The sequence below is a fragment of the Oryx dammah genome, unplaced genomic scaffold (genome assembly GCF_014754425.2).
Source record: "Oryx dammah isolate SB20612 unplaced genomic scaffold, SCBI_Odam_1.1 HiC_scaffold_26, whole genome shotgun sequence".
Classification (NCBI taxonomy): Eukaryota; Metazoa; Chordata; class Mammalia; order Artiodactyla; family Bovidae; genus Oryx; species Oryx dammah.
In genome coordinates this window covers 21,460,584-21,486,358 of record NW_024070210.1, presented here as the reverse complement: position 1 = coordinate 21,486,358, position 25,775 = coordinate 21,460,584, and the positions used below count along the sequence as shown (strand labels likewise).

At 50.8% G+C, this 25,775-nt stretch overlaps 1 protein-coding gene across 4 annotated transcripts in view; it reads left to right on the top strand.

Moving 5' to 3' along the window:
• Positions 1-24,453, top strand: part of SUSD6 (sushi domain containing 6) — a 98,361-nt gene extending 73,908 nt beyond the window's left edge. For all 4 annotated transcript variants that reach the window (XM_040226203.1, XM_040226201.1, XM_040226200.1 and 1 more), the window contains 4 exons: positions 13,492-13,689; positions 14,634-14,772; positions 16,992-17,410; positions 19,453-24,453. In XM_040226203.1, coding sequence (XP_040082137.1) covers positions 13,492-13,689; positions 14,634-14,772; positions 16,992-17,410; positions 19,453-19,478 — 782 coding nt within the window. In that variant the 3' untranslated portion in view covers positions 19,479-24,453. The remainder of the gene's footprint in view (positions 1-13,491; positions 13,690-14,633; positions 14,773-16,991; positions 17,411-19,452) is intronic.
• Positions 24,454-25,775: the final 1,322 nt, after the last annotated feature.

The window sequence follows — 25,775 nt, the reverse complement described above, 5'->3', positions numbered from 1 at the left end:
CCCAAGAGTTTTTCATTATTCAGATTTGTATTTGGGGCCCTTCCTGATTTTCTGAGCTTCCAGCTATCTCCTGCTACACACACACCCTCTTCTTGCTCCTCTGCTTCTGCCCTTGGCTCCCGGTTGCATGTTCTTCCCCCTCCTTTATGCAGGTCACAGTCCCCTGGTCACAGTCCTTCGTCCCATGTCACAGTCCTGTTTACCTCTAGATTTGGAGTTCTGGTATCATTTCTTTCTTCCTTTCTGATCTCTTTCCCCATTGAATTAACCCTTCTTCTGAACCTCCTGGTGTAGCCCAGATTGATTTCTAACATGTGTCTCCTGTGGTTAAGAATCCCAGGGACGGGGGAGCCTGGTGGGCTGCCGTCTATGGGGTCGCGCAGAGTCGGACACGACTGAATTGACTTAGCAGCAGCAAGCTCCCAGAAGGTAGGGTCTGTATCTTTGCCGCCTTCCCAACCCTCCTTCCCCATTGCCTGCCACAGTGCTGTAGTGCTTAGTAAAAAACCTGTTGAAAGAACGGATGGATACATGCAATCCTTAGGTGAACTCTGGGGGATAAACAGAGTAAATGTTACTATTATTATAACCTATTTGGGGCGCCTCATCTGTACCCCCAAAGAGTGTGAAGTCTCCTCAGGGACCGTGAAAGTCACTCAGTTGTGTCTGCCTCTTTGTGACCCCCTGGACTGTAGCCTGCCAGGCTCCTCTGTCCATGGAATTCTCCAGGCCAGAATACTGGAGTGGGCAGCCATTCCCTTCTCCAGGGGATCTTCCCAACCCAGGGGTTGAACCCAGGTCTCCCACATTGCAGGTGGACTCTTTACTGTCTGAGTCACTAGGGATGTATTATTTACTCTCGAAGTTCTATCAGCAACCTGGCACACTGGTCGGGGCTCATAGATATGAATTTGTTATATTGAGACAGCATTCCTATTAGAGTGAAATCCAGAGTGAATAAGAATCAAGGTTTGCAAGTGTTTTTTAACTCTCTTCTGGGTGAAAGTCATTAAACCATTATTTGGAAGACAAAAGATTAAAGGATATTTTCTGTTCACCTGTGTGATGTTTGGACACAGGTATCTACTGACGCACGAATGATTGAGGCTGCAACAGGCAGTGTCTTCTGACCAGGAATCTTGACTGGTCAGTCACAGGTGGCTTACCAGGCGCAGGGGTCCAAAGACCTAAGAGAGGCGGGGAGGTAACAGGAAGGTGGGCCTTAGATGGACAAATAAAAAGCACGGTTGAGACTCTGTCCCTGAAGCTCAGTAATGGTTTGCGTTTGCTTTGTTCAATGATCAAGGGATCTTGACAGCCTGTCACAGCCAGGCTAATAAATAGTCAGGCTAAAATCAAAGGGGAAGCAGGTCCCAGACATGTGAGAAAGCGCTTGAGGGCAGGGGCCCTGCCATGGACCTCACAGCGAGTCTGATGTGAGGGAATTCACAGGAGGTGAGAGAGACTCCGGCCTTCCCTGTTGCCTGGGAGGAGGAAAGGGATCTGCCAGGAGTCCTCTGGCTCTGTCTGGCCCAGAACTTTAGAAAGACCCACAAGCTTAAAGTTCAGTTCAGTCTCTCAGTCATGTCTGACTCTTTGTGACCCCATGGACTGCAGCACCCTGGCTTCCCTGTCCATCACCAACTCCCGGAGCTTGCTCAAACTCATGTCAATCGAGTTGGTGATGCCATCCAACCATCTTATCCTCCGTTGTCCTCTTCTCTTCCTGCCTTCAATCTTTCTCAGCATCAGGGTCTTTTCCAGTGAGTCAGTTCTTTGCATCAGGTGGCCAAAGTATTGGAGTTTCAGCTTCAGCATCGATCAGTCCTTCCAATGAATATTCAAGACTGATTGCCTTTAGGATTGACTGGTAGTAGAGAAGAATAAAACTCCTCTGGGGAGACTTCTCACCACCCTTGATCAGCTGATGATAGCAGAGGGTGGGCAGTTCCCCTTCTAGGAAGTGCAGAGGAAACCAAGAAGGCCGGACAAGCTCCTTTTCCTGTGGTGCCTGTATAACAGTGTGGTTAAGCTGATGAGCCGTTTAAAGAAGACTCTTTCCTTCCTCACGAGATGGAGGAAGACTCTCCAGATGAGTGGATTTTGTAGCTTTTGACTCCATCTTCCCATGGCCCATCGGTCACAGTGTTCCTCATACTTGTTGGCTCACAGGTGATTAAAGCACTGACCCTTGGCCCTTGCCGCTTCATTCCCCATGCCACGCACCCCACCCTCTGAAGAACCAAAAGAGCCTTGTCTTTTCCCTTTTATATCTCCTAGTCTGGTGGTAGGGTCACGCCTGACACAAGTCCCTGGGATGTGCAGGGCTCACTTTATGGCCGGCCTTTGACCTGTAGTCTGTTATTTGCACCTTGTCTGTCACAACAAGATCCAGTCACATCTCTTTCTTCAGAAAAGATTATTCAGACCTTTACCCCTCAATTACCGGGTGAGTGTTTTTCCAAGAAGTGTGGCGCCTGCCAGTTATAGGTGACCCCCATCGCTGATTTCTGCCGCCCTCTGTGGCTAGAGTTTACCAGTTACTCCCCTTCATTCTCTGCAGGTGTGTGGGCCTGGGTACGCAGCAGTGGCTTGTTGAGCGCCTGGCATAAGCAAGGCACTGCCTAACTCCCTCTTTGGAGGCACGCGGCAGAGGCTGTTTATTCTGGGCCTTGGCAGAGCTGCCCTGGTGATCCTCTCTGTATTCTAGGCGGCGGGCAGAAGGGCAGCCCTCTATCTAAATGTAGCTCACACCCCCATTCTACTCTTAGTGGCGGGCTTCCTGTCATGTATCCCTCTTGGAAGGTGGGTGTTCCCAAGCTGAAAATGCCCCCATGCCCCCTCCCACTTGCAGCTTTGGGATCCATGCTCCTTAAATAGTTCCATTGTTTGTAATGCTCAGAGATTACTAAAGGAAACCGTCTTGCCTTTTTCCCCCACCTCTTTGGAAAAATGTGGCCCTACTTGAGATATGAGCTGAGTTCTCTGGGTACAAGTAAACTCACCAGTCCACATTCTTCTCCAAACAGGAATTACTGCAACTTTTCATCAGATGGACCCCACCCCCATGCTACACTTTTGTAGGTCTTGGGGTAACTATTTTGGTGGCATCTGTAGTCAAGGAGCTGGAGAAAGGCATGCCAGAGTTTGAATCCAGACTCTACTACCAGGTAGATTTGTAATCTCAGCCCACTACTAAATTGCTCAGAGCATCACTTTCTTCATCTGAACAAATTGAGTATGACACCACTTTCCTCATAGGATGGAAGAGTTAAAAGTAGGATGTTAACTTTAAAGTGCCTCTCATAGCGCCTGGTGATAAATGTTAATTCTCTTCATCACTTCTACCCTGTTGGACAGCAGAGATCTTTAAATTTGTTTTAAATTTAAATTTGTGTTTCTCAAAGGCCTACTGTGTGTGCCTGACAGCAGCCTTTGCATAAGGTATTTCTATCAGATGGTAGACGGGGAGTGAAACCACAGCTCTGAGTCCAGCCCTGTTGTAAGCTCCCAGCCAGACTCTGAAGTCAGTTATCACTCGCTCATCAGTTCTCCTTCTGAGGTTGGTCAGTGCCTTAAGCAGCTGACTGGGGCCTTCCTGCAGAGGACCAACCTGCATCCTCCTAGAGGTGGGGAATTCTGAGGGCAAGAACAGACACGTGGGCAGCTTTTTCAATGATAGGATAAAGGAGATGAGACCAGGAAGTAGCAATCACTGATGAGAAAAAATAAACATCTGTTTTCTCTTAACCCTTTACTGCTCTCAGGGGAACGTAGTATCATTTGTTAATGCACAGCCCTGCTGGCATCCCACCATCCTGGGGTGGAGGCGGTGGAAAATTGTGGGTGTTGCGCTCTCAAGTCACTGCAGTGGGTGGGAGGGTTTTGATGCTGTGAGGCCCAGGCCTGGAGCAGCAGCAGGAGGAGGGTCCTCCTGCCCGCTCGTCTTCTTAGTCGTACAGCGTAGGGGTGGGTGAGAAGGTAGCCCCAGGTGGCCGCGTGCCTCTCAAGCCCCTGAGCTGTGAGAAAAGGGGTGAAAGGGTAACAGGCCATATGGAGGCCATTAACCTTCCCTGGTGGCTCAGAGGGTAAAGTGTCTGCCTGCAGTGCTGGAGACCTGGGTTGGGAAGATCCCCTGGAGAAGGAAATGGCAGCCCACTCCAGTATTCTTGCCTGGAGAATCCCATGGACAGCGGAGCCTCATGGATAGCGGAGCCTGGTGGGCTACAGTCCACGGGGTTGCAAAGAAAAACTAGAGGTAAGAAATTAGTTTACATTTGTATAAATCAGTTTACATTTACAAATCACATTTATAATGTGAATAATAAATGTAAATAATTTAAAGAAAGTGCCTACTATGTGCCAGGCATAATGCAAGACACTTTCAGGTACACAGTTTCATCCATCCCCTTAAGCACTCCACGAAGGTGAGTATTAGCTGTTAGGGAGTAAGGCTCAGGAGAGGGTAGGCCCTCAGGTCAAACCCTGATCACCCTCAGACCATGCTGTGGCCCTGATTCTGGTGGCTGGGAGTGTATTTTCACGGGGAGAGGGCAGTTTAGAGAACATGAAATGTACCATGCTGAGGGAGTCTGCTAGAAACCATGCAGCTCAGATTAAGATGGAGCCCAGGGTCTTTTAACTGAGATCACACAGCTGGTCTCAGGGCTTAATGAAGCACAGGTTCTTGACGTCTGATTGCAGAAAGAATTCAGTGAGTGATAGGTAAGAAGTAGATTTATTTACAGAGAAACAGTCCACAGACAAGAAGAGTGTGGGCCATCTCCGAAATGTGGTGTGGTTATACTTTGTATGGATTGGGTAGTTTCGTAGGCTAATGAGTGGAAGGGTTACTCCAACTGTTTTGGGGAAGAAGGTGGGGATTTCCAGGAACTGGGCCACCACCCACTTTTCAACTTTTTATGGTTGGCCTCATAACTGTCCTGGCCCTGGTAAGTGTGTCATTTAGCTGATGCATTTCAGTGAGTGTGTAAAGAGGCTCAAAGTCTCCTGGAAGTTTCATCTTCCACCATCTTGGGCCTTGTTAGTTCTAACCAGTTTTTTGTTGTATCCTATGACTGCTGCTGCTGCTGCTAAGTCGCTTCAGTCGTGTCCAACTCTGTGCGACCCCATAGACAGCAGCCACCAGGCTCCTCTATCCCTGGGATTCTCCAGGCAAGAACACTGGAGTGGGTTGCCATTTCCTTCTACATAGTCCTATGACTATGTCATAATTGTGCCTTGCCTACCCACTTCCCTCCTGTTTCAGCTGTTTGCTCCTGATTCATCTCAAATCAGAAACCATATGACCCTTTGCGTTTAAAAAGACAGTGCCTTGAAATGTGGGCAAAATTTTGTAGGTGAAGTCAGTTTCTGCCAGTTTCTGTACCAAGACCTGGGACTACAAGAAGCAGAACAAATGCTTGCCCCACAGCCTGGGTATGTGGGTGGGTTAGTGGAGAGGTGGGGATGGACCGACCTGTGAGAAAATAACTGCAGAGACAGCAATACAGCCGGGGCTTTATGGGGAGGCAGGAGGATGTTTGGAGAAGAGAGGAGGGGAGACAGAGCTGCTGTTCATTGACTGGTGTGTGAGAGGCGTGATTGTGATGAATCTGCACAGCACCCATGAGGTACACCTCTACTGTCCCCCTCTTACAGCTGAGGGAACTGGGGAATAGGGAGACCTGCCCAAGCCCACGCAGTGGGGAACTGTCCCAGCTCACCCGGCTGCTCTCACTGTAGGCCCGGGGATAGGCTCTGCCCCGTGCCGCTTAGTTCTCTTTGGGACGGTGTCCTGGGGCAGGCGACCTGGGAACTGAGTTGTGAAAGTTGGGTGGGGCTCCAGCTGACCCTGTGTACTTTCAGGTCAGGGTTTCCAGGCCAAGGAACAGCACCACTTCTTTCAGAATGACACTGATGGCTGCTCTCAGACGACAGGAGCTTTCATGTTTGGGGCAAGGTGCCATAAAGAAAATGTTCTTCTTCTTGTTGGCTCTGACCTGCCGGCTGGCATGTCCCCTCTCCTGTGAGGTGAGGGGAGTGAAAGATGCAGGCCTGAAACAGGAGGGACAGCCTCTGAAGCTGGACTTGCTTGTAAGCCTGTCAGTCCCCTGGAGCGGGGCTTGGGCCGGGCCCCTGTGAGAGGGCAGCCTGAGCCACGGTGGCTTCTGCTGCCGCTCACCCCCCCTGCTCTGGGACCGCACCCTGGGAAAGGCTGGAGCGCCCGCAGCTGGCTGCCCCCCGTGTGTGGGAAGTTCTCATGAGAAAAGGGATCCTGACTGGACAATGGGCTTCCTGTCTGACCGCTGAGAAGGTTTGTCTCAGAGGAGAGGAAGGTTGCAAATGGCATGAGAAATTGTTTCTTCCCTCTTGCCACATGCTGCCTGTTTTAGACTGGTGACTGTTTGCCTAGGGGGTCAGGAAGGCAGAGCGCGGGGGAAAGCGGTGGACAGAAGCAGCCCCTGGTTCTCTCTGGAGCAGACAACCTCCTCTGGCCTGGTTCTCCACTCCCACTGTGCACCCGAGGTGGGACTCTGCCCTGACCTGGCTGCAGGCGCTTCTGCAGATAGGATGCTTCTCCTCGAGCCTCCCACACGGTGCTCAGTTCAGAACTGGAAGGCTGCGGGACTAACAGGAGAGGAATCTCAGGGGGTGGTGAGGCTGGCCATCCACCTAACTTGACGCAGGTTTGCAAATGGCAGACAAGACCTCAGAGGCCTTCTGGTTCAGCGCCTTCATGTATGGAAATTGAGGCCAGGAGAGACCAGTGTCCACAGGTAGCACCCAGATTGCCTTTGTCACTGGGCTCCCCTCCTTGGGGCTCACTTTGTCAGGTGGGCTGTGAGGGGAGAAGCTGGGCACAGAACCCTTGTTACTGCCCAGTGCCATGGAGCGGAAGCCAGCCTTCCTCGGTTCAGGTCTTTACTTGCCGGGTGATGTGACCAAGTTTTTTAACCTCTCTCACTCCATTTGCTCATCTGTGTAATGTTACAACAATATGTTTCTTACAGGGTTTTTGTGAAATTTGAATGTGTTAAGACATGTAAAGTGCTTAGACTTATACTTGGCATATAGTAGGTGGTCAGTGAATAGGAGGAAAAGGCAATGGCACCCCACTCCAGCACTCTTGCCTGGGAAATCCCATGGATGGAGGAGCCTGGTAGGCTGCAGTCCATGGGGTCGCTAAGAGTCGGACACGACTGAGCAACTTCACTTTCCCTTTTCACTTTCATGCATTGGAGAAGGAAATGGCAACCACTCCAGTGTTCTTGCTTGGAGAGTCCCAGGGACGGGGGAGCCTGGGGGGCTGTTGTCTGTGGGGTCGCACAGAGTCGGACATGACTGACGTGACTTAGCAGCAGCAGCAGTGAATAGGAGGTGTTATTACTGAGATTTCTAAGGGAGGCCTTAGAAGAAACCTTTATACCACAGTGAGATGTGGTAACCTACCCACTACCTCCACCCCCACCCCAGCCCCTTGCATTTGTCTGTAATACCCAGTTCCAACTTCCTTGAGAGGCTTTCTTGAGGAGAATCACCTCCCTGTTGAACTAGCGAGCTCACACCTTTCCCAGAGCAGCGAGATGCTCCGGAGGCCCAGGCCTGGCCCATCGGGGGATGGACTGTTACCCTTGCCTCCTCTGCCGGTCTGCCTGGACTTCTCGGTCAAGCCTGCAGCTCAGGAGCCAAGCACCTGTTGAGTCAGTTAGAGATGAGCGGCTCGGAGGAAATAACTCAGCTAAAGCTCATTGTTTTTAATCTGTAAAATGGAAAAAAATATTAAGCCTCATTGTTTTTAGTCTGTAAAATGGAAAAAAATATAGTACCTGCTTCGTGTAAAGAGAGCTAAGAAGAGTGCCTGGCACAGGTAATAAGGCTTTTTGCAGTAATTATTATTTTCCTAGTCTTAAATCCGAAAAGAAATTTGCACATTTGAATCCCTTTCCCCACCGCCACCCCCTATTTTTGCCTTGCTTTTTCTCTGGCTCTCTCTCTTCCTAACAAAGCCTTGAGGGCTAGAAATAGAAATTAAACCTTCATGTATTGAGAAAGGGTTTTGAAAGCAAGCACGTAAACAATGCTTTAAAGAACAACCTGTAGGGACCCTGTGTGCTCCGTGATGTCTTCATCTGCTGTTTACCCTCCTGTCTCACACCTAGTGGTGTGGTCTGAAACCTTCCTTCTGCTCTCAGACCCCCATCATCTGTGCTATCAGTACAGTGGCCACTAGCCTCGAGTGACTGTTGAGAACTTGAAATGCAATTTGTCTGACCTGAAATGTGCCAGAAGTGTAGAAAAGAATATTATCAAATATTCTCATTAATAAATTTTTATATTATGTGTTGAGATATCAGACATGTATTTTGCATATATTGGTTAAATAAAATATATCATTAAGATTAATGTGACTAAGAAAAATCTAAAATCGCCTCTGTGGCCGCATTGTTTCTGGGGGACAGTATTGTGCTCGGCGTTTGCTTCCCATCCATTCCTTCCTCCCCTTTCTGTTTTTTGCACCTGCTTCTCTTTGCCTGGGCCCTCACCTTCCTCTGGATGCCAGCAGTTCTCAGATGAACAGAAAAGATGTCCCTGCTCAGAAGGACACCCAGGGCCAATAGAAGAGCTCAGCTTTGAGTACTTTGCTTCTTTCATTTACATGAGAGTTAGCCCTGCATGTCTGTGTCCTGTCGATTGTAATCTTTCTGAGGGTTTGGTCCTGTCACGCTTAGCTCTATGGCCCTGCTAGAGCATCTTAGGAGGAGGGGCGCTCTGATTGTTTGACGGAGTTACAGCCACACAGGGACACGTGTGAAACCGCCTCAGCTGTGTCCCCTGGTGACCACAGCTGCTGTGTTGATGTGCTGGGTTTGGGGGAACCACTTTCTTCTCCTCTGAATTCCCAGGAAAGTTTGCTCTGACCATCCTTTCTTGCAGCACCTTCACTAAGCACCTATTTCTCTGTGCCCGATCGTGTTCTAAATGCACACTGGTTTTAGTGTAAAACGACATTATTTCAAACCTGCAAGTGAACACTAACACAGTTTCTTAAGCACAGGCACTTAAAAGTCGCAAAAGAATCAGACACGACTGAAGCAACTTGGCACGCACGCACACCTTGAGGGAGTTGGTGGGGGGTGTTGTTTTTTGTTGTGTTGGGGTATAGTTGCTTTACAATGTTGTGTTTCTGCTGTACAGTGAAGCGAATCAACTATATGTATACACATAACCCCTCTTTTTTGAATTTCCTTCCCATTTAGGTCACTACAGAGGATTGAGTAGAGTTCCCTGTGCTATGCAGCGGGTTCTCATTATCTATTTTATACATATTAGTGTGTGGGAGTTTAGGGTTTCCTTGATGACTGACATCAGACAGAAGCCTCTTCTGTTGAGTCTTTTTACCTGCACTAGGTATTTGCATTCTGCTTCCCTTCCTCAAGCTGATCACCGTTCCTGCCCTCCACACCTCATTTTAAAAGGCGCTCAGTGTGTTAAACTGGACACTTTGACTCCAAGGCCATTCCTGGAGCTTGTTTTAATTTGTTTGTTATGGAATCTTAGAATTTGTTTGTCTCTGATTGGTCTCTTCCTCTTAAAAGTCTGGTCCCCAGAACAGCAGAAGAAAATCACATTATCTGAGGGCTGATTGGGGGTTCTTATTGGTTTCTGCTCTTGGTTTAGGCTCAGGGGTGGGAGTACCAGCCCGATCATTCTGCCTCCCCTCCATCTGCTCCCTCCCCATCTGGTCTGATGTCTCCTGCTTCGTGACAGCTGTGCCCTGGGCACTCCACAGGCCCCCTGAAGAATTACCTCGCTGATTCCTGCGCTCATGGGAGGCCAAAAAAAGTGGCTGTAAGAGATAATGGGAAGCAGAGAAGGAAGCTAAAGAGAGCTAATTGATTTTTTTTTCCTGTAAAATTTCCATCTTCTGGCTTTCTCCCTCTTCTTTTTAAAATTATGCAGCTTTGCCAAATCAGATGAGTTCATTGTCTTCTTGGGGCTAAGAACAGATCTTGAAACTCCCTCTGCGGACCTGGGGCTGTCAGAGAGAGCAAGCCTGATGCACAGATTAAGTCAGCCTCTTGCCCAGAACAGTGGCTCCCGGAAGCCACCGAGTGATTTATCTGCCCCTCCTCATGTTCTTCCCGGTCCTTTGACGCCCAGGCGTCGCTAAAGGTCCTCCTGCCAAGGCGCTCCCACTCTGCTTTCTGATTGGGCAGGAGGGCCGTATTTTTTCTTTATGTTCTTGACATCTTAAAACAATCCTGCCTTTTTCTGTTTTTTTCCTTCTGAGACCTCCTTATTTCTTCCTTTGACTTGGGGCAGTCCCTTCGTGATGCTGAGTCTGCTGTACCCTAGTTTGTTTCTTTTGTATGATCCTCATAGAACGTTTTAATCCAGTTTATTTCCCCATGCGAGGGTGGCTCTACTGATGGCCTTCTCCAAAGGTTTTCTCCTCCTCTCTTTGTCTTACATCAAAGTCAGCTCCTCTTGTGATTTCACCCATTGAATATGGTATGGACACCTCCTGTTGCAGCCAGGGCCTGTCTGCAAGATGGTTTCTTCACAATATTATTACTTCTACTACTACTATTATCATTATTTTATTTATTTATTTATTTGGACAAATTTTCTTATGCAGTCAAGCTAACCTAGGCTACCTGATGTTCTCTGGGCTTAATCTACACTTTGCTACTTCGGAGCATTCGATTCAAACCGCCACCTCCTTTCCTGCTGAAATCAAGCCCCATTGAAAATGCCGCTTCCTCCAGTAGCCATTCCTGGCCTTCCCCACACAAGGTTGATCTCTCCTGCTCTGAACTCCCCCTCCTGCAGCACTAATCCCTTATTTGACACGTATAGGGTGAAATCTGTGTGGAGTATCTCTGGGGAGAAGCACTGAGTGCCTGGGAAAGAGGGCTTGCTTTTCTGTGCTCACCTCTTTTTGAATTTTTTTCCAGGTATATATTTCCTCTGATTCTTTTCCCCCTTCCGAAAGGTATTATTTACATAACAAAGACCCAGTCTGTAAAACTTGAGAAGAAAATATTGGAGAGTATGTTTAGAAAAGTGTCCTAAACATACTCTCCAAAATGTGTCACGACATAAAACTCAGAAGCCATGAAGAAAGAAGCTTCTGAAATACACGTGTGGACTTATTTGTCAGACCTCTGTTTGGCTACAAGTACCCGAAGTGCTTGGGCTTCCCAGGTGGCTCAGTGGTAAAGAATCTTCCTGCAATGCAGGAGATGCAGGCTTGATCCCTGGGTTGGGAAGATCCCCTGGAGGAGGGCATGGCAACCCATGCTAGTTATTCTTACCTGGAGAATCCCATGGACAGAGGAGCCAGGTGGGCTACAGTCCATGGGGTCGCCAGAAGTCAGATACAACTGAGCAGCTGAGCACACATGTGCCTGAAGTGCTTATCTTTTTATCCTTTTTCAGAGCATAGCACAGTGATTCCTGCCCAGTCATCAGTAAATATTAGTGAATAAAAATGAATTGTAAGTAGCGTCTTTGTAGACCTCACTTTTTGTACTGATATAATGAGTGCCGGGTGATGTCCAGGGCCCTCTCAGGGATTCCATGACGATGTGGGCTTTTTGGGCAGCGGTGCCCAGCAGAGCTGGAATGACTTGGGAATCAGCAGCCCTTCCCCTGGGACTGTCCTCCCCCACACTCTGGACCTGTGTGAGTCCTGCCTGCTTTCGGGAGCTGCTGTCAGATGCTCAGCATTAATTACACTGAGGAAATGAACCAATTAGACACAATCTGGAGAGAGCCCGGTGATATCTGGCAGGCTTGTTGCCCTGAACAAAAGAGGGAGAGTGTACAAGGTAAAGCGGTTTGCTGAGCTTCCTTTGGCAATCCAGCTGGCCAGCTCTTTGAGCAACTTGGCCAGAGTTTAGAGAGGCACCAGGAGAGGTGTAATGCCTGTGTCTCCCTCCTGTTCTAGCCTTTGGGCGAGGTGGGTGGCGTGGGAAGAGCCTAGAGACGACGGTGTGTCCTCAGAGGGTGCTGAGTGGGTTTATTTGGGCTCATGTACTAGTTTCAGAGAGGACGTTCAGACTTCTCTGACACCTGTGGACCTGCCTCATTATTTTAATAGGTTAAGTGATGGAGTCTTTTCTCTGAATCTCAGTGATCAGTAGCCTGAGAGGAGGGAACCATCATCTCTTTTTTTACTTCATATCCCCCTCTCCTGGTTGGCAGTCATCTTACATAAGAGCAGGTTGCAGGTGAAAGGAAGTGGTGTTTGGTGAGGGTGGTGGGCAAGCCTGTGAAGGGAGAGCACCTTACCTCAGACAGTCAGAAACTCGGTCTATTAGAGGAAGTGAAAGACAGGAACCCAGTGGTTCTCACTTTCATATTGATGTCCTTGTGATATCTTGATGGGGACAGGGTATTTGTCAGTAAAACCTTGGGCTAAGCTGAAGTTTGTGGGTGCCTGGCCACCTGCCAGCATATCTTCTTCCCAACAGTGGTCCCTGAGTGCCCCTGTTGTCTCCTTCCTATTTTTGCGAGGCACACCCCTTGATCTGTTGCCTGGGGACTTAGGTTCTGCAGTGTCCCGCACTTAGGTACCGTTTACCATCTCCCCTGTTCAGAGGGTCGGTAACCTTGACAGACACAGTCCTTAAAGGGCCGCTCACTCCTGGGGTGGAAGCAGTGTCTGCTGGTGGGAAGGGCACAGGTTTTGAATCAGGAGACCCAGCTCTGTTCCCCGGTCTGCCCTTGGCTCTCTCTGCCGTACACTTGGCTCAAAGTCATTTAACTTTTGTGGAGCAGTGTCCTCATCGTCAAAGGGGAGGCATGATAACTACTCCACAGAGTTGTCAGAACAAATAAATAAGATAGGAGATGAATGAAGGTGCCTTTAAAACTGAGTAGACCTACCTCAATGAAAAATACAGGCTTTACTGTAGGGTGGAGTTGAGTGATGCCGGTGACCACGCAGGTCAGGGAATGCGTGGTGCCGGGGGCTTGGGAAGCCTCCCAGGAAACGCATCAGAAATCCCCTCTGGGGCTGAGAAGGCACATTTTATCACACAAAGGAGTCCTTTCTGATCCTGATCTGGAAACGAGGCTAGCTTTGCCCTGTGCAGGTTACTGGTGTTTTACCACCTGTCACTTGGTTTCATTGTGTTCCAATAGGTTTTATTAAAACCATATTACACACTAGGTCTCTGTGAATCTGGCTTGGTCAGAGTCTACTGTTGAGTGAAGGATGCGGTTCTCTGCAGGCAGTAGGGAGGGGGAGGGCAGGGGAACGTGGTGTTGGCAGCCCGACTCCCCCTGTTGCCAGGGCGCCTCCTTCTGTCTTTGGCAACCTGAGCTTCCAGCGTTCGGCAGCAGCCTTTCCAAGGGACTGGCTCTCTGCTCCTGAGGTGTTTCCTGCCGAGGCCTTCAGCACTGCCCCTCTCCACGTTGCCAAGGGCACTCCCGCTGGAAAACCTCACCAAGCTGCTTCCTCTCTCTCCATCTCCGCAGTGTGTTCCCTGCCGCCGGAGCCAGAGAATGGTGGCTACATCTGCCACCCCCGGCCCTGCAGAGACCCCCTGAACTCCGGCAGCGTCATTGAGTACCTGTGTGCTGAAGGCTACATGCTGAAGGGTGACTACAAATACCTGACGTGTAAGAACGGCGAGTGGAAACCAGCCATGGAGATCAGCTGCCGCCTCAACGAGGGTCAGTTTGGCAGGCGAGAGTTGGGCACTTGGTGCCGGGCTCCTGCTTCCCTTCCAGCTCCCGGGAAGTGACGCGCACTCGCTCCAGAGGGCCCTGTGCTGTTGGGACAGTGTGGCCCCTCTGACGCCCTGCAGCCTCCCCTCCTCTGGGGTTCCATGTCTTGGTTATACATTTGGATCGCTGATGCGTGTCCCGCGGTGTTTCAGCCGAGCCACTGAGGTGGCTGCTGTGCTATGCAAAGTCCCTTTGATGCTCTAGCCCAGGGCCGGTGACCTCTGCCGTGTTCTGCGTATATTTTTTTTTCCCTGAATGGAAGGGCGCTGTTTAGTTACGGAGCCGCAGTCCAGCTGGGCAGGAGCGCGCTCCCCCTCAGCCTCCTCCTGTCGCACATGACGTGAGGTCCAGCCTCCTGAGGAAAGTGTGTCTTGCAGCCATCCCTGGGCTTTTTACCCCAGTTTCAGGACCGTGACACCCCGGAGAAGGGTGGGGACCGGCTTTAGATATACAGCTAAAGATGCAGGACCTTAGAACGGAGGGTTATTACAGCCCTGTTTTTATAAAGTTTCCTGCCACATGGGTGGAACTTTAGATGGTGGAAAGATGTGTGCATTTGAATGGCTCATGTCTTTCAACCTGCTGTTGAGGACAGGATCAGCTTGGGTTTATAAAGGTAAGATCTCTAGGGGTAAGTGAATTTAGGTGTTAGATGGTCCTCAGCGGTCTAAGATGAAGGGAGTTTTAGTTTCAGGAACAGAATAGGGAAATGTCCATTTTCCTTGACGTAAAAGCGGTTTGGCTCCACACCGTTGCTCCCAGAGCGACACTGGCTATACCTGGCCTGTCTCACCGGGGCACCATGCGGGGGGCCTTTGAAGGTCAGCCATGGGGCTCACGTTCCATGTGTCTGGGTACAAAACACCGCTGATGATGGCTTGTTTCCATAGACAAAGACACCCACACGTCACTTGGGGTCCCCACGCTGTCCATTGTGGCTTCCACTGCCAGCTCCGTGGCGCTCATTCTCCTCCTCGTGGTGCTGTTTGTGTTGCTGCAGCCGAAGCTGAAGTCTTTCCATCACAGCCGGTGAGCCCAGTGGCGGTGGCGGCAGGCGTCCCTGGACTGGCAGAGGGGTGCTGGTGGGCTTGCTGGCCTCCGCTGGTCCGTGTGTGCCCAGGGAAAGGGGAGGGCTCTGTGTGTGTTAAACTTGCAGGTGTGCCAGGTAGTGTGCTTTTGCTTCACATCCATCATCGTAATCCTCACAGGATCGTTGCAGATTAGGAAACTGAGGCTCAGAGAGGTAAAGTGAGAGAGGGTCATCCCTCTAGGTCAGGGGAACCGCCCCGCCCCGGCCCCCGCCTCTGGGCTGCAGCCCAGTAGCTCCTGTCAGGTCAGTGGCAGTGTTAGATTAGAGATAAGGTGCACAGTAAAAGGAAGGCACTTGCTCTTCCCCAGACCACCCCCTGACACACCCCTGTCTGTGGGAGATCATCTTCCACATCAGTTTCTGATGCCAGAAGGTTGGGTGCCACTGCTCTAGGTGACGATGGAGCTGAGGGTTAAACCCCTGTCTGTCCCACTCCAGTGCCGTGTTGTTTCCACTGCGTCAGTGGTTCTCACATGTGGTCCCGGCAGCAGCAGCATCACCTGGGAACCGGTTAGGAATGCAGATTTCCAGGCCCCACCCAGACTGACAGAATGAGAGACTCTGCCTTTCATCAGCACTCCAAGCGATTCTGGGGCAGGCTCATGTTTGCAAGCTGCTGCCCTGTCTCCCTGGTCCCCACTCCTGGATACACAGAGAGACTCCAGTGGGGAACTAAACACAGGCGCCAGCACCTGGGCCTCCATCTGGATTTATTTGGTTTGGGGCTGGAGCCTGTGTATTAAAGTGATCCAGAAAAAAAGGTATTTGCACAGCTAAATCTCCGAAACATAATGTTGAGTAAAATATAAAACCACACACACCTATTAACACACAAACACACACATTTATTATCTATCTCATTCATAAAAGGTCACAAAATCGCAAAACTAAATGATGTTGAAGAATTCATGCTTAGGCATTAAAGTTACTAAAATAAAAGTCAAAGGAATGATTTTAGGTGACAGGAGTGGTCATGGGTCACTGGGGCTTGGGTGCGGGCAGGGCTCAATTTCTTGACCCAGATAGAGGTTATACATTAGCATGGTTGCTGTTTAGTCGCTCAGTCATGACAGACTCTTCGCGACCTCCTGGACTACCAGGCTTCTCTGTCTGTGGGACTTTCCAGACAAGATTACTAGAGTAATTTACTATTTCCTTCTCTAGGGGATCTTCCTGACCTAGAGATCGAATCCGCTTCTCTGCATCTCCTACACTGCAAGCAGATTCTTTTCTGCTGAGCCACTAGGGGAGCCTATACACTAGTATTACCTTTGGAATAAATACATTTTTCTGTGTTTGTCTGACATTTGTGTTACAATCCACAGGTTTTTTTTTTTTTTAAGTTTACAAAATTAAAAAAATAAAAGGCAAGTAAAGTGACTTGAGTCAAAAGAACAGAATCCTTCCTTCAGTTTTCGAGTCCAGTGTCCCATTTCAAGATCACGGTGTTTCTTTACCTTCTCCTCTTTTAAAAAGCTTTATGGAGATGTAATTTGCTTCCCTGGTGGCTCAGCAGTGAAAACTCCACCTGCCAATGCAGGAGACGGAGATTCAGTCCCTGGGTTGAGAAGATCCTGGAGAGGAAGTGGCAACCCAGTCCAATGTTCTTGCCTGGGAAATCCCATGGACAGAGGATACTGGTGGGCTACAGTCCATGGGGTCACAAAAGGATCAGGGACGACTTAGCAACTAAACAGCGAATGTGCATGCCATACAATATGCCCACTGGAAGTGTACCAGCAGGGTATGTCCACAGGTACATGCAGCCACCGTTCTTCCACTTTCCTGGCTTAGCTGTGCTGAGCCAGTGGCTTTATTTCTGAGTCTCGAGCTTCCTAGGTTTTGCACAGGACCAGAGGGCCAGGTACCTGTATACCCAGAGGTTAGTAACATAGTCTCTGGAAGCAGGTAGAATGGATGCACATCCTAGTTTCTCCCTTACCAACTGTGTGCCTGGGCAGGTTACTTAACTCCTCGGAGCTTCATCCGCATTCTTGGTGAAGGACTCAGGTGAGGATGCGGTAGGATGAAGTGTATAAAGCCCTTAGTGCTGTACCTGGTACATAGTAAGCCCTCAGAAATGGTTGGTGTTGTTGGTATCGTGATACCCACTCGTGTGCATATTCTGATTCTTTGTCCTTTCCTTCTCCGGATGCAGGCGTGACCAGGGGGTGTCCGGGGACCAGGTCTCCATCATGGTGGACGGAGTCCAGGTTGCGCTACCATCGTACGAGGAGGCTGTATATGGCAGTTCCGGTCACTGCGTGCCGCCAGCGGACCCCAGAGTGCAGATTGTGCTGTCAGAAGGGTCTGGGCCCAGCGGGAGGAGCGGACCGAGGGAGCCGCACCTGCAGGACCAGGGGGCCTGTTCTTCTGCAGGCAGTGAGGAAGAGGCCCCAGGCCAGTCTGGACTGTGTGAAGCCTGGGGCTCTCAGGGCTCAGAGACTGTGATGGTGCACCAGGCGACCACCTCTTCCTGGGTGGCCGGCTCAGGGAACAGCCGAGTGGCACACAAAGAAGCCCCAGATTCAGAGAACAGTGACATACAAAGCCTCACGTCAGAGGACTACAGAGATGGTAGGTGGTCTGTGCCGTGCCCAGGGCCCTTGCTGGGAGTGAGGAAGGACGGTGAGCCTTTCTAATCATTGGTGTGCCTGGGGGCAAAGAAGGATAATACCTAGGGGATTATCTTACAAAATAGGATTTTACCCTAGGTGGGCCTTTGGGCTCTGTATTGGGAGACTTTTCGCTATTGTCTGTGAGTCTTAATAGGTTTAGAGTCTCCCGAAACTATTCATGGCCTCAGGGAAATGCTAAGTCAAAGGGTAGACAGCCAATTGGAGGTAGAAGTGGGGCCTGTCCTCTTGTTATAATTTTTATGTTCATGAAAGGACAGGAATGACAAGGAGGTGTGGGGTCTTAGAAAAACCGGAGCCTGTCTCTCTCCCAGAGCATTCTGCTCCTTCCTTTTAAATAGAAGCCTGTCACCTCCTGTGCTGTTTGGTTTTCTTGCACTACCTCAGGTCAGACCTCACGGTGATCCTGAGAAGTAGGTATTTTTACCAACGCCATTTTACAGATAGGGAAGCTGAGGCTCCAAGAGGGTAAGTCTTGGTAAATGGCTGAGTTGGGATTTGAAGCTAGATGGATCTGCTCCCAAGCCTGTATCATAATCCATGGTGCTCTACTGCCTCCCAGGTAACTCTGGGGCCTTTGTGGTAAAGCTGTCAGAGGATGAAATTGCTGCCTCCAATACCTCTGCCTTTACCGGAGCCTGGAGTGTCAAACACTGGGATTGACTCTTGTCACTTTAAAAACCATCTTTACATGAAATCCCACCGTGGTTCAGGATGCAGAATAAACCTAGATGTTTCCCTTTAGAAAATCAGGACTTCCATGCTCACCAATCCCGCTCCCCCAACTCCCCCCAACCCCCACCCCCACCCCCACCAACCCCTCTGCCAAAAGTGTTTTAGAGCTCTCTCCTTCCTGCGAGTCCTGGGCACAGTTAGTGTCTAAGGTTTAGAATATCTGAAAGCCAAGAAGTTGGAAATTTTTAAGTGTAGATCAGGTTTAGGGTTTCCTGAGTATCAGCAGTATTCCTCCTCTATTTTCTTGGTGGGATGTAGAGCTAGGAAGGGGCCATTAAATACTTGGGCCAGATTTAAAGTTGGAAGCCAGTGGCCCCCAGGGCAGCCGGCTGTGCATGCTGTGTGTCTGCATGTACTGACGTAGACCTCTGCCCTTGTCCTTCCTAAAGAGCCCTGGGGCGCCAGCTCTTCTCCCTTCTCCTCCTTGTCCCCTGGCTTTGTTCCACGTGTTGAACAAGCATTATTCAGACAGAGCCCATCTTGTGCCTGGTGTTGGATTAGGTTTCAGGTGCGATGGAAAGAACCATGAAACATGCTGTCTGCATGCATGGACTGTCAGTCAGCTGGGAAGATGGGGCATACACCTGAGGAAAAAAATGGAACTTAAATGGTAGGTTCCATGTCAGAATGTTGTTGTTCGGTGGCTGTCGTGTCCGACTCTTTGCCACCCCATGGACTACAGCACGCCAGGGGCCTCTGTCTTCCATATCTCCCAGAGTTTGCTCAAATTCATGTCACTTGAATAGGTATGTCAGAATGAGGGGTGCGCAAAACCAGACACATAGGTTATTGAGTTGGTTGCAGGCTAAGCCCAAGTGATCCAGGGCAGACAGTTCTGAAGGAAGCCAGGCCCTTCAGATGTCAGTCTAACCCAGGTGACGTGTGAGATGACTTGAGACCCAGAGAAGGGGATTGATTTACTCAGAATCACACAGCTGGAGGATGGCTTTAAGAGGGAGGTGAGACTTACCAGGGCTCAGTAGCCTCATAAGATGAGAATAAGGGTAGAAAGAGAAGCGACTAAACCATCAGCATCAAAGCAGAGAAGAGGGTGCAGGGTGGCAGGACCAGTAAGGGTCTGAATACCAGACTGACTGTTCAGGTTTTCTCACACAGACAGACGGAGAGATGAGCAGGGAAGGCCTGGAGAAGGGGTGAGGGGTATAGAGGGCCCCCGCAGCAGAGTGAGCTGCGCTGCCGTCGCCCACCTGGGTAACCACTCTGCTTTCCGTCTTCCTCCGCCCGCAGATATCCCACTGTTGAAAGAAGCATGAGGGCTGCCACAGGCTCCTCTCCTCTCTGCCCTTCCTCTTCTCCCTGTGCATTTGAGCACCATGTCCTCCAGCCGCCCTGCCCAGAGACCCGAGCTGCCCACCTGTGTGTCTGTATCTCCGCACCTCCGGGGGCCCGCAGGCCCACTTCACTGGAAACTCCGGGAAGAGTCTCGCCGTCTGCCTGCTGGACGGCTGGAGGAGCCGGCTCCCTGCCCGGCCCAGCCTTCCCACCTGTGTCAGGGGCGTGAACTGAGCGTGCTGGGTTGAACCCGCCCCTCCCCAGAGCCCTGTGGTCCCCCCGACCAGCTCTTGAGTGGCAGCCCCGGCTCATGTGGCCTGGGTACGCCGTGCTTGCTTGTGCCTTCCTCCTGCCCCGTCCGGTTCCCCTGTCGCGCGGGCTTCATGGCTGCGCTGCTGCCCCCCACGGGGGCCAGGCCTGGGTCTGGCCCGTTTGCTTTGGAGGCTGGCGCCACTGCCCTTAGCAGGAGCAGACCCAAAAGTGGCTTCAGCTGGGGCCAGAGTATGGGGCCCTGGGCCTGCCATTGGCTGACAGCGGTGGCGTGCTGCCTCGACTGAGGATGGAGGCTGTGAAAAGTCACCCCGCAGCCATCCTCACGCCCAGCTGTCTAGCTCCGAGGTGGTGGCTCCTGGCCCTGGTGAGTTTCTGAGAAGCGTCCAGAGGATCCCAAGGGAGGGGAGGAAGATGGCTGTTAATGATTTGTCTTCCTAATATGCAAGTCCTCGCTTCCTACTTCCAGCATCTGGCCTTCCTGGCCTCGTTTTTTTTTCTCTTTCCCTGGAGCCTAAGGGGAAGGTGCCTGCTGCCTCCTGGGTGTGACGCCACGTGGCCCTGGCTTCCTTGCCGGCCAAAGCCGGCGGCGTCCCCCATGGGACGTGAGAGTTCTGAGATGCCGTGGGATACCCCACTGGTCACTGGCAGTTGGGGGCCAGTGGCCTCATCCTGGGTTCGTGGTGATGGGAGGGGGCCTGCGGGGCACCGACCAAGCCCCCAGATGGCTGCAGGCAGCTCTGGCCCGGTCCTGAGTGTCCTCGTCACCGCAGTCACGTGCCTTAGTAACTGTGCCCAGGAAGCATGCTGCCGCTTGCTCGCTGCTGCTTCTCCTCCTCCTCCCGCCCTCCCTGCTGCCTTCCACTCGTCACAGCTGACAGACGACCCTCCTGGAGGCATCAGCACACAACCCCACTCACCACGTGCGCTTGCTGGTAGGGACGGTTTGGGAGCAGCCTGGTTCCAGGGCCCTGGTGTGGAAGGAGTGGCCGGGGCCCTTGCTGGGGCCGCTCCCTCGGCCGGGCTGCTGCCTGTTCACGAGATGTGGCATTAGGGAATGCTTGCTATTGCTTTTGTTCCTGAAGCACTGCCCCTCTGGTCCCCCCTGAGCCTGAAAATACTCGAGCTCAGGGTGTTTTCAGTTCCTGACCTAACAGGGTAGCTCCGGTGGCCTTGGAGAGGAGGGGCATGAAGGGCCTTCTCTCAGCCTCCCGCCCCCTCGCTCAACACTCGCACTTTATTCCCGCTCATCCTGGCCTCTCTCACCCCTGTAGTCTTCCTTCCTCTCAGGTAAGGGCAGTGCCTGCCGAGCGTCTCTCTTTCCTCCCTACCTGGCCCGTGAGGAGGAGGTGCCCGAGGGAAAGTGCAGAACGGAGCAGGCCTGCCCTTGGCCTCCAAAGAGGCTGTGTCCAGAGATGCGCCTGCCAGCTGTGGCCGGCCCGGGGTCCATCTGGAGGGCAGGGTCCCCACGACCCCAGTCACTTCAGCCCACACAAGTTCTGCTCCACCAGCAGTACCTTTGTCTTTCTCCAGAAGGGAGCAAGGCCCGGTGTGGGGGGGTGCTTGGGGGTGCCTCCAGAGTCTCACTGCTGAGCCCACAGCTTTCGTTTCCCCATCTTCCAGCACCTGAACTCGAGTCTAGAATATTTTTTTAAACAGGGCTCTTACCCTTTTTTATATAAGTACTCTGGGGGTTTTCCCCATGAGATTGCACTTTTTGTTTGCGGTTTATCCAGCCACAGAGATGATCCGCCTGCCGCTTGAAAAAAATGAAAAAGCCTGCCTTCTGAACCCTTCTTTCACCTTGCCCACCCACCCTGGGGGAGATTGCAAGCCCAGACTTGCCACCTGGAAGGGAGGAGAGAAAAGTTGGGAGGCTCCTCTCCCCTGCTTCCCTGTCCCTGGCTTTGATGAGGCCTGCCTCCTGGAGGCCCCTGGCATTTGGGTACCGGGCCAGCCTCACCTCCCTGCTTACCCACCGTGACGGCTTCCCGCAGGCAGGCAGTTCTCGTCTCCCACATCAGCCATAAACTGCTGTTTCTAGAGCTTCTGGCCCTTGTTTCTTGTGAAGGATCAGGGCCTCCATGGCAGCCTTGGGGTGGGGTCTGGCTGAGAGACAAGGTGGTGTTGGGGGCCACCAGAGGGGCCTGGAGCAGTGGGGAAAGCTGCCGGGGTTGGCTTCCCCGGGCTCACCTCTAGGGGAGCCCAGCAGAAAACTTGTACAGGAGGAACAGTCGGCACCAAAGGACTTTTAAGAAGCGTTTTTTTCTTTTTATTTGCATACACGATCTGACTCAGTGCAGGTTTTATATCTTGGTAACTTGCAGTCACATTCCAGTGACTTTCAAGGGCCAGTATATGGTGAAAAATCACTTAAAATTTCTAACCTTTTCAATGCCTTAGTTCAGCAGGTAGGCTCTGTCTTTTGCCATTTTTGAGTTTTGTGTGCTGTGTTCCCGTTTCACTGGGTGTGAACTGTGAAATGGGCCAAGTTCCTGGCCATGAGTTCTTTTGGTTTTATAAGGCATTTCAACGTACATCCTCCCAACACTCCATTTGCAAACAGAACTTAACTCCTGTCTCATCCCCATTCTTCCTGCCCGCCGCCTCCTCCCCTCCCCCAGCCTTGAAGCTTCATGGAGAAGCTGATGGTCAGACAAAGGTATACTTTTCCTGCTAAGTCAGTGGTGGCACAGGAACCCTAGCACTCGACCTTTCCCTTCCCCACCCCTATGGAGCTCAAACCACTTGCTTCCCACATAACTGTCACTTCCATTCCCAGGGAGCATCCCTACATAGAGAATGGAAAATGCTGCAGACGTTTCTAGATCCTTGCCTGTTTGGTTCCCCCCACCACCCAGCTCCTTGAAAATACAGGGCCCAGAAGGGAAAGGACATAGGCCTGACAGCTTCATTCCAGATGTGCTTGCTGAGGACAGAGTCCAGGAGCTTCGCTGAAGCCTGCCAGGGCTCCTGGCCTTCAGCACAAGGCCTGTTGTTACTGGAGTCTGGTGAGGGGCTCAGAGAAGATTCTGTGTGGCAGGTTTGTAGACCGAGTGGTAGAGGAGCCAGTTCCCTGGAGAGGGAAGGGCAGGCTCAGCTTTCCTGGGAAGCAACCCCTCTTAACCGCCAGTTGAAAATCTAGTAGAATTTTGAACGAGAACCCCAAGGTTGAGCCCTGTGCTAGGAGCTGGGGGGATGCAAAATGCTTGGATCACCGGGCGGGGAGAAGAGAGGGTTGAGGGTGGCCTGGCGTCTCATCACGCCACTGTGGAGTCTCAGCAGTGGTTTCACGTGATGCACGCAGCGTTGACTGTGCAGGATGTCACTCAGTCAGTTTGGGTTTGCTTTATTTTATTTTATATATATATTTTTTGGTATCCTGTACATTGCAGTGGGTGTGAAGATAGTATTTTAATATTTGTACAAAGTTTAATTTAATTTTAATTGTTCTCTGTATATAACTGCATTTCTAAATAATAATAAAAAAAAAAAAGTTCTTTTGAAGGCAGTTGTGAGAGATGTGATCCTTCCAGAAAGTTTTTGCAGAAACCCTCCCAGGGGCAGAAACTCAAGAAGGGGATGAAAACACCAGCTCTGAGGGGGAGAGGTGCCTGATAAGAGGAGACGGGACAGGGAGGTGGTCTCTGGAACAAGGAGGGGAGACCACAAGCACAAGTGAAAACACGCCAGTCCTCTTTTTAGAGCTCTCAGCGTGCCAACCACTGTGCCCGGGCCGGGATTCAGCAGTGAGCAAGATGGTGAGTTGGCCTTCATGGAATTCCTGACATGTCAGGAAGGAAGACAGAGCGGCATCCATGATGGCTGTGGTGACGGAAGTTACGTTGAGGGGACAGCCAGAAAACCTTATGGATGAAATGCCATGTGACTGAGAAGAGAGAAGCCAGAACAGTGAGACTGAGGGCCAGGACCCAGCGTCTGCATGGGCAACAGAGAAGCACTTGCAGTTTGAGAAACCAAAAGGAGTCTAGGGCCGCTGCAGGGGGCTGAGGGCAAAGGGCTCAGGGACCGCTGGAGGAGGCAGACAGAGGCTAATGGTAGGAAACCCTTGCCAGCCACGCTGGGACGTTTCACTTCTTCCTAAGGGCAACAGGAAGTGCCCTCATGGCTTAATTAATAGAATGACTTAGCTCCAATTTGTTTTCAGAAGCTCTCTCTGTCAAGAAGAATGAATTTACGGGTATAAAAACATACATAAGAGAGAGACCATGTAAGAAGTTGTTGGTCCTGCGGGGAATAAGGTAGTTTGAGCAGCTAGGTGAACAGCAACACCGTTCTCTGAGGGGGAGAGGAAGTGCTGGAGCATAGAGCTGAAAGAGCAGAAGGTGTAGAGGTGAAAAGAGGTCATTGCCAGGTAGGAGAGGCCAACAGTACTCAACAGGTAGTAAGGGTATGAGGAGAAAGATGTACCAGGTACTTTGGGATAAAAATTCAGGCCACCCTTAGGTTTGTCCCCCTGGGAAATGGTCAGGATGTGTTTACACAGTCGTGGAAAAACATTCTAGGGGTATCTGTGCCAACACCCAGTCTCAAGCTCAGAACACCCATCTTCAGTAGGCTGTGCCCAAGCAACACTGCCATAACTGCAAGGGGGTGGAGAGACGAGTGTTCCAGCTTTGAAGAGTGATGGTGATAGTGGAAGTGAAGTGAAAGGCACTCAGTTGTGTCCAACTCTTTGCGACCCCGTGGACTGTAGCCCGCTAGGCTCCTCTGTCCATGGAATTCTCCAGGCAAGAAGATTGGAGTGGGTTGCCATTCCCTTCTCCAGGGGACCTTCCCAACCCAGAGATGGAACTTGGGTCTCCTGCATTGCAGGAAGATTCTTCACCCTCTGGGCCACCAGGGAAGCCTGACGGTGCTAATGGCTGGTCCTTAAAAAGCACTCTGCACCAGGCAGGGTTCTAAGTGTTCCATTGTACCAGCTCATGGAGCCCACGCAGCAGCTCTACATGGCAGGTATCAGTAGCTTCCTTGCCCAGAGCCCTGAATCACAGAGAATGGAAGTGAGGCCTAAAGAGGTGAACTGACTTCCCCAAGGTGGAGCCAGAACTGAATTCAAACCCAGATGGCCCTGAAGGAGTGATCCCCTCCCTGGCCCACTTCCCACCCCACCAGATTCTGCCTGCCTCTCAAGGCCCTCATCCCCTTCTACTGCCTTTCAGAGTCTCTGTTCTCAGCAGTGAGCTTCAGATAGAGGAAGAACTCTTTTAATTTCAGAGCAGGGAAATGGCATACTGTCATGAGGATAATAAGGTACCCTCATCTCAGAGGATTGGGATGTGCCCTTCATGGCATTGAGGGAGGAGGCATTTAAGCTGTGCAGAATGTGATGAGAAATAAATGCACCAAGCAGCAAGAGTTGTTCCTCCAGGAGAAAAAAACCCAGAAAGACAAGACCGCTTGTTTCAATGAGAGGTAAGTCATCTCTCTCTTTGGAATATAGGGGAGAAGCATATCCCATCAGGTAAGGAATGCTGGGGAAGGGAGTTTTGTCAAAACGGGGTCAGCCACAGGTTGGCAGCCCTTCTCTTGATGACAGGTGAGGGGAACAAAAGAAACAGCCCACAAAACCTGCAGAACTGCTGGGGGAAGGGCTGTCTTTGAAGTGATTGGCCCAGATTGGAAAGGAGATGGAAGGGGAGAAAAGAAATTTCCTACCCTGCTACTGAATTCCCATTTCCCAATTTGGAAAGCTGAGACTCCTAGACAAGGACAAAAGTAACAATCTCCAGGGCAGGGCTTTCTCAGACTACTTAAAATATCTTTAAATATGCCAAAGTAACACATACTCATTTCAGAAAACTTAGAAAGAAAATTAAAATCACCCATAATTCCACCTTCTACTGACAATATTCTAATCATAAGATTTCATTGACACCATTTTTAACGGTTGCATAGACTATCAAATTGGTAATCTGGACTTGTAGATTGTCAAATATTTTTTAAAATTCTTATAACCAATGGTTTGATAGTATTTTAAATTACTT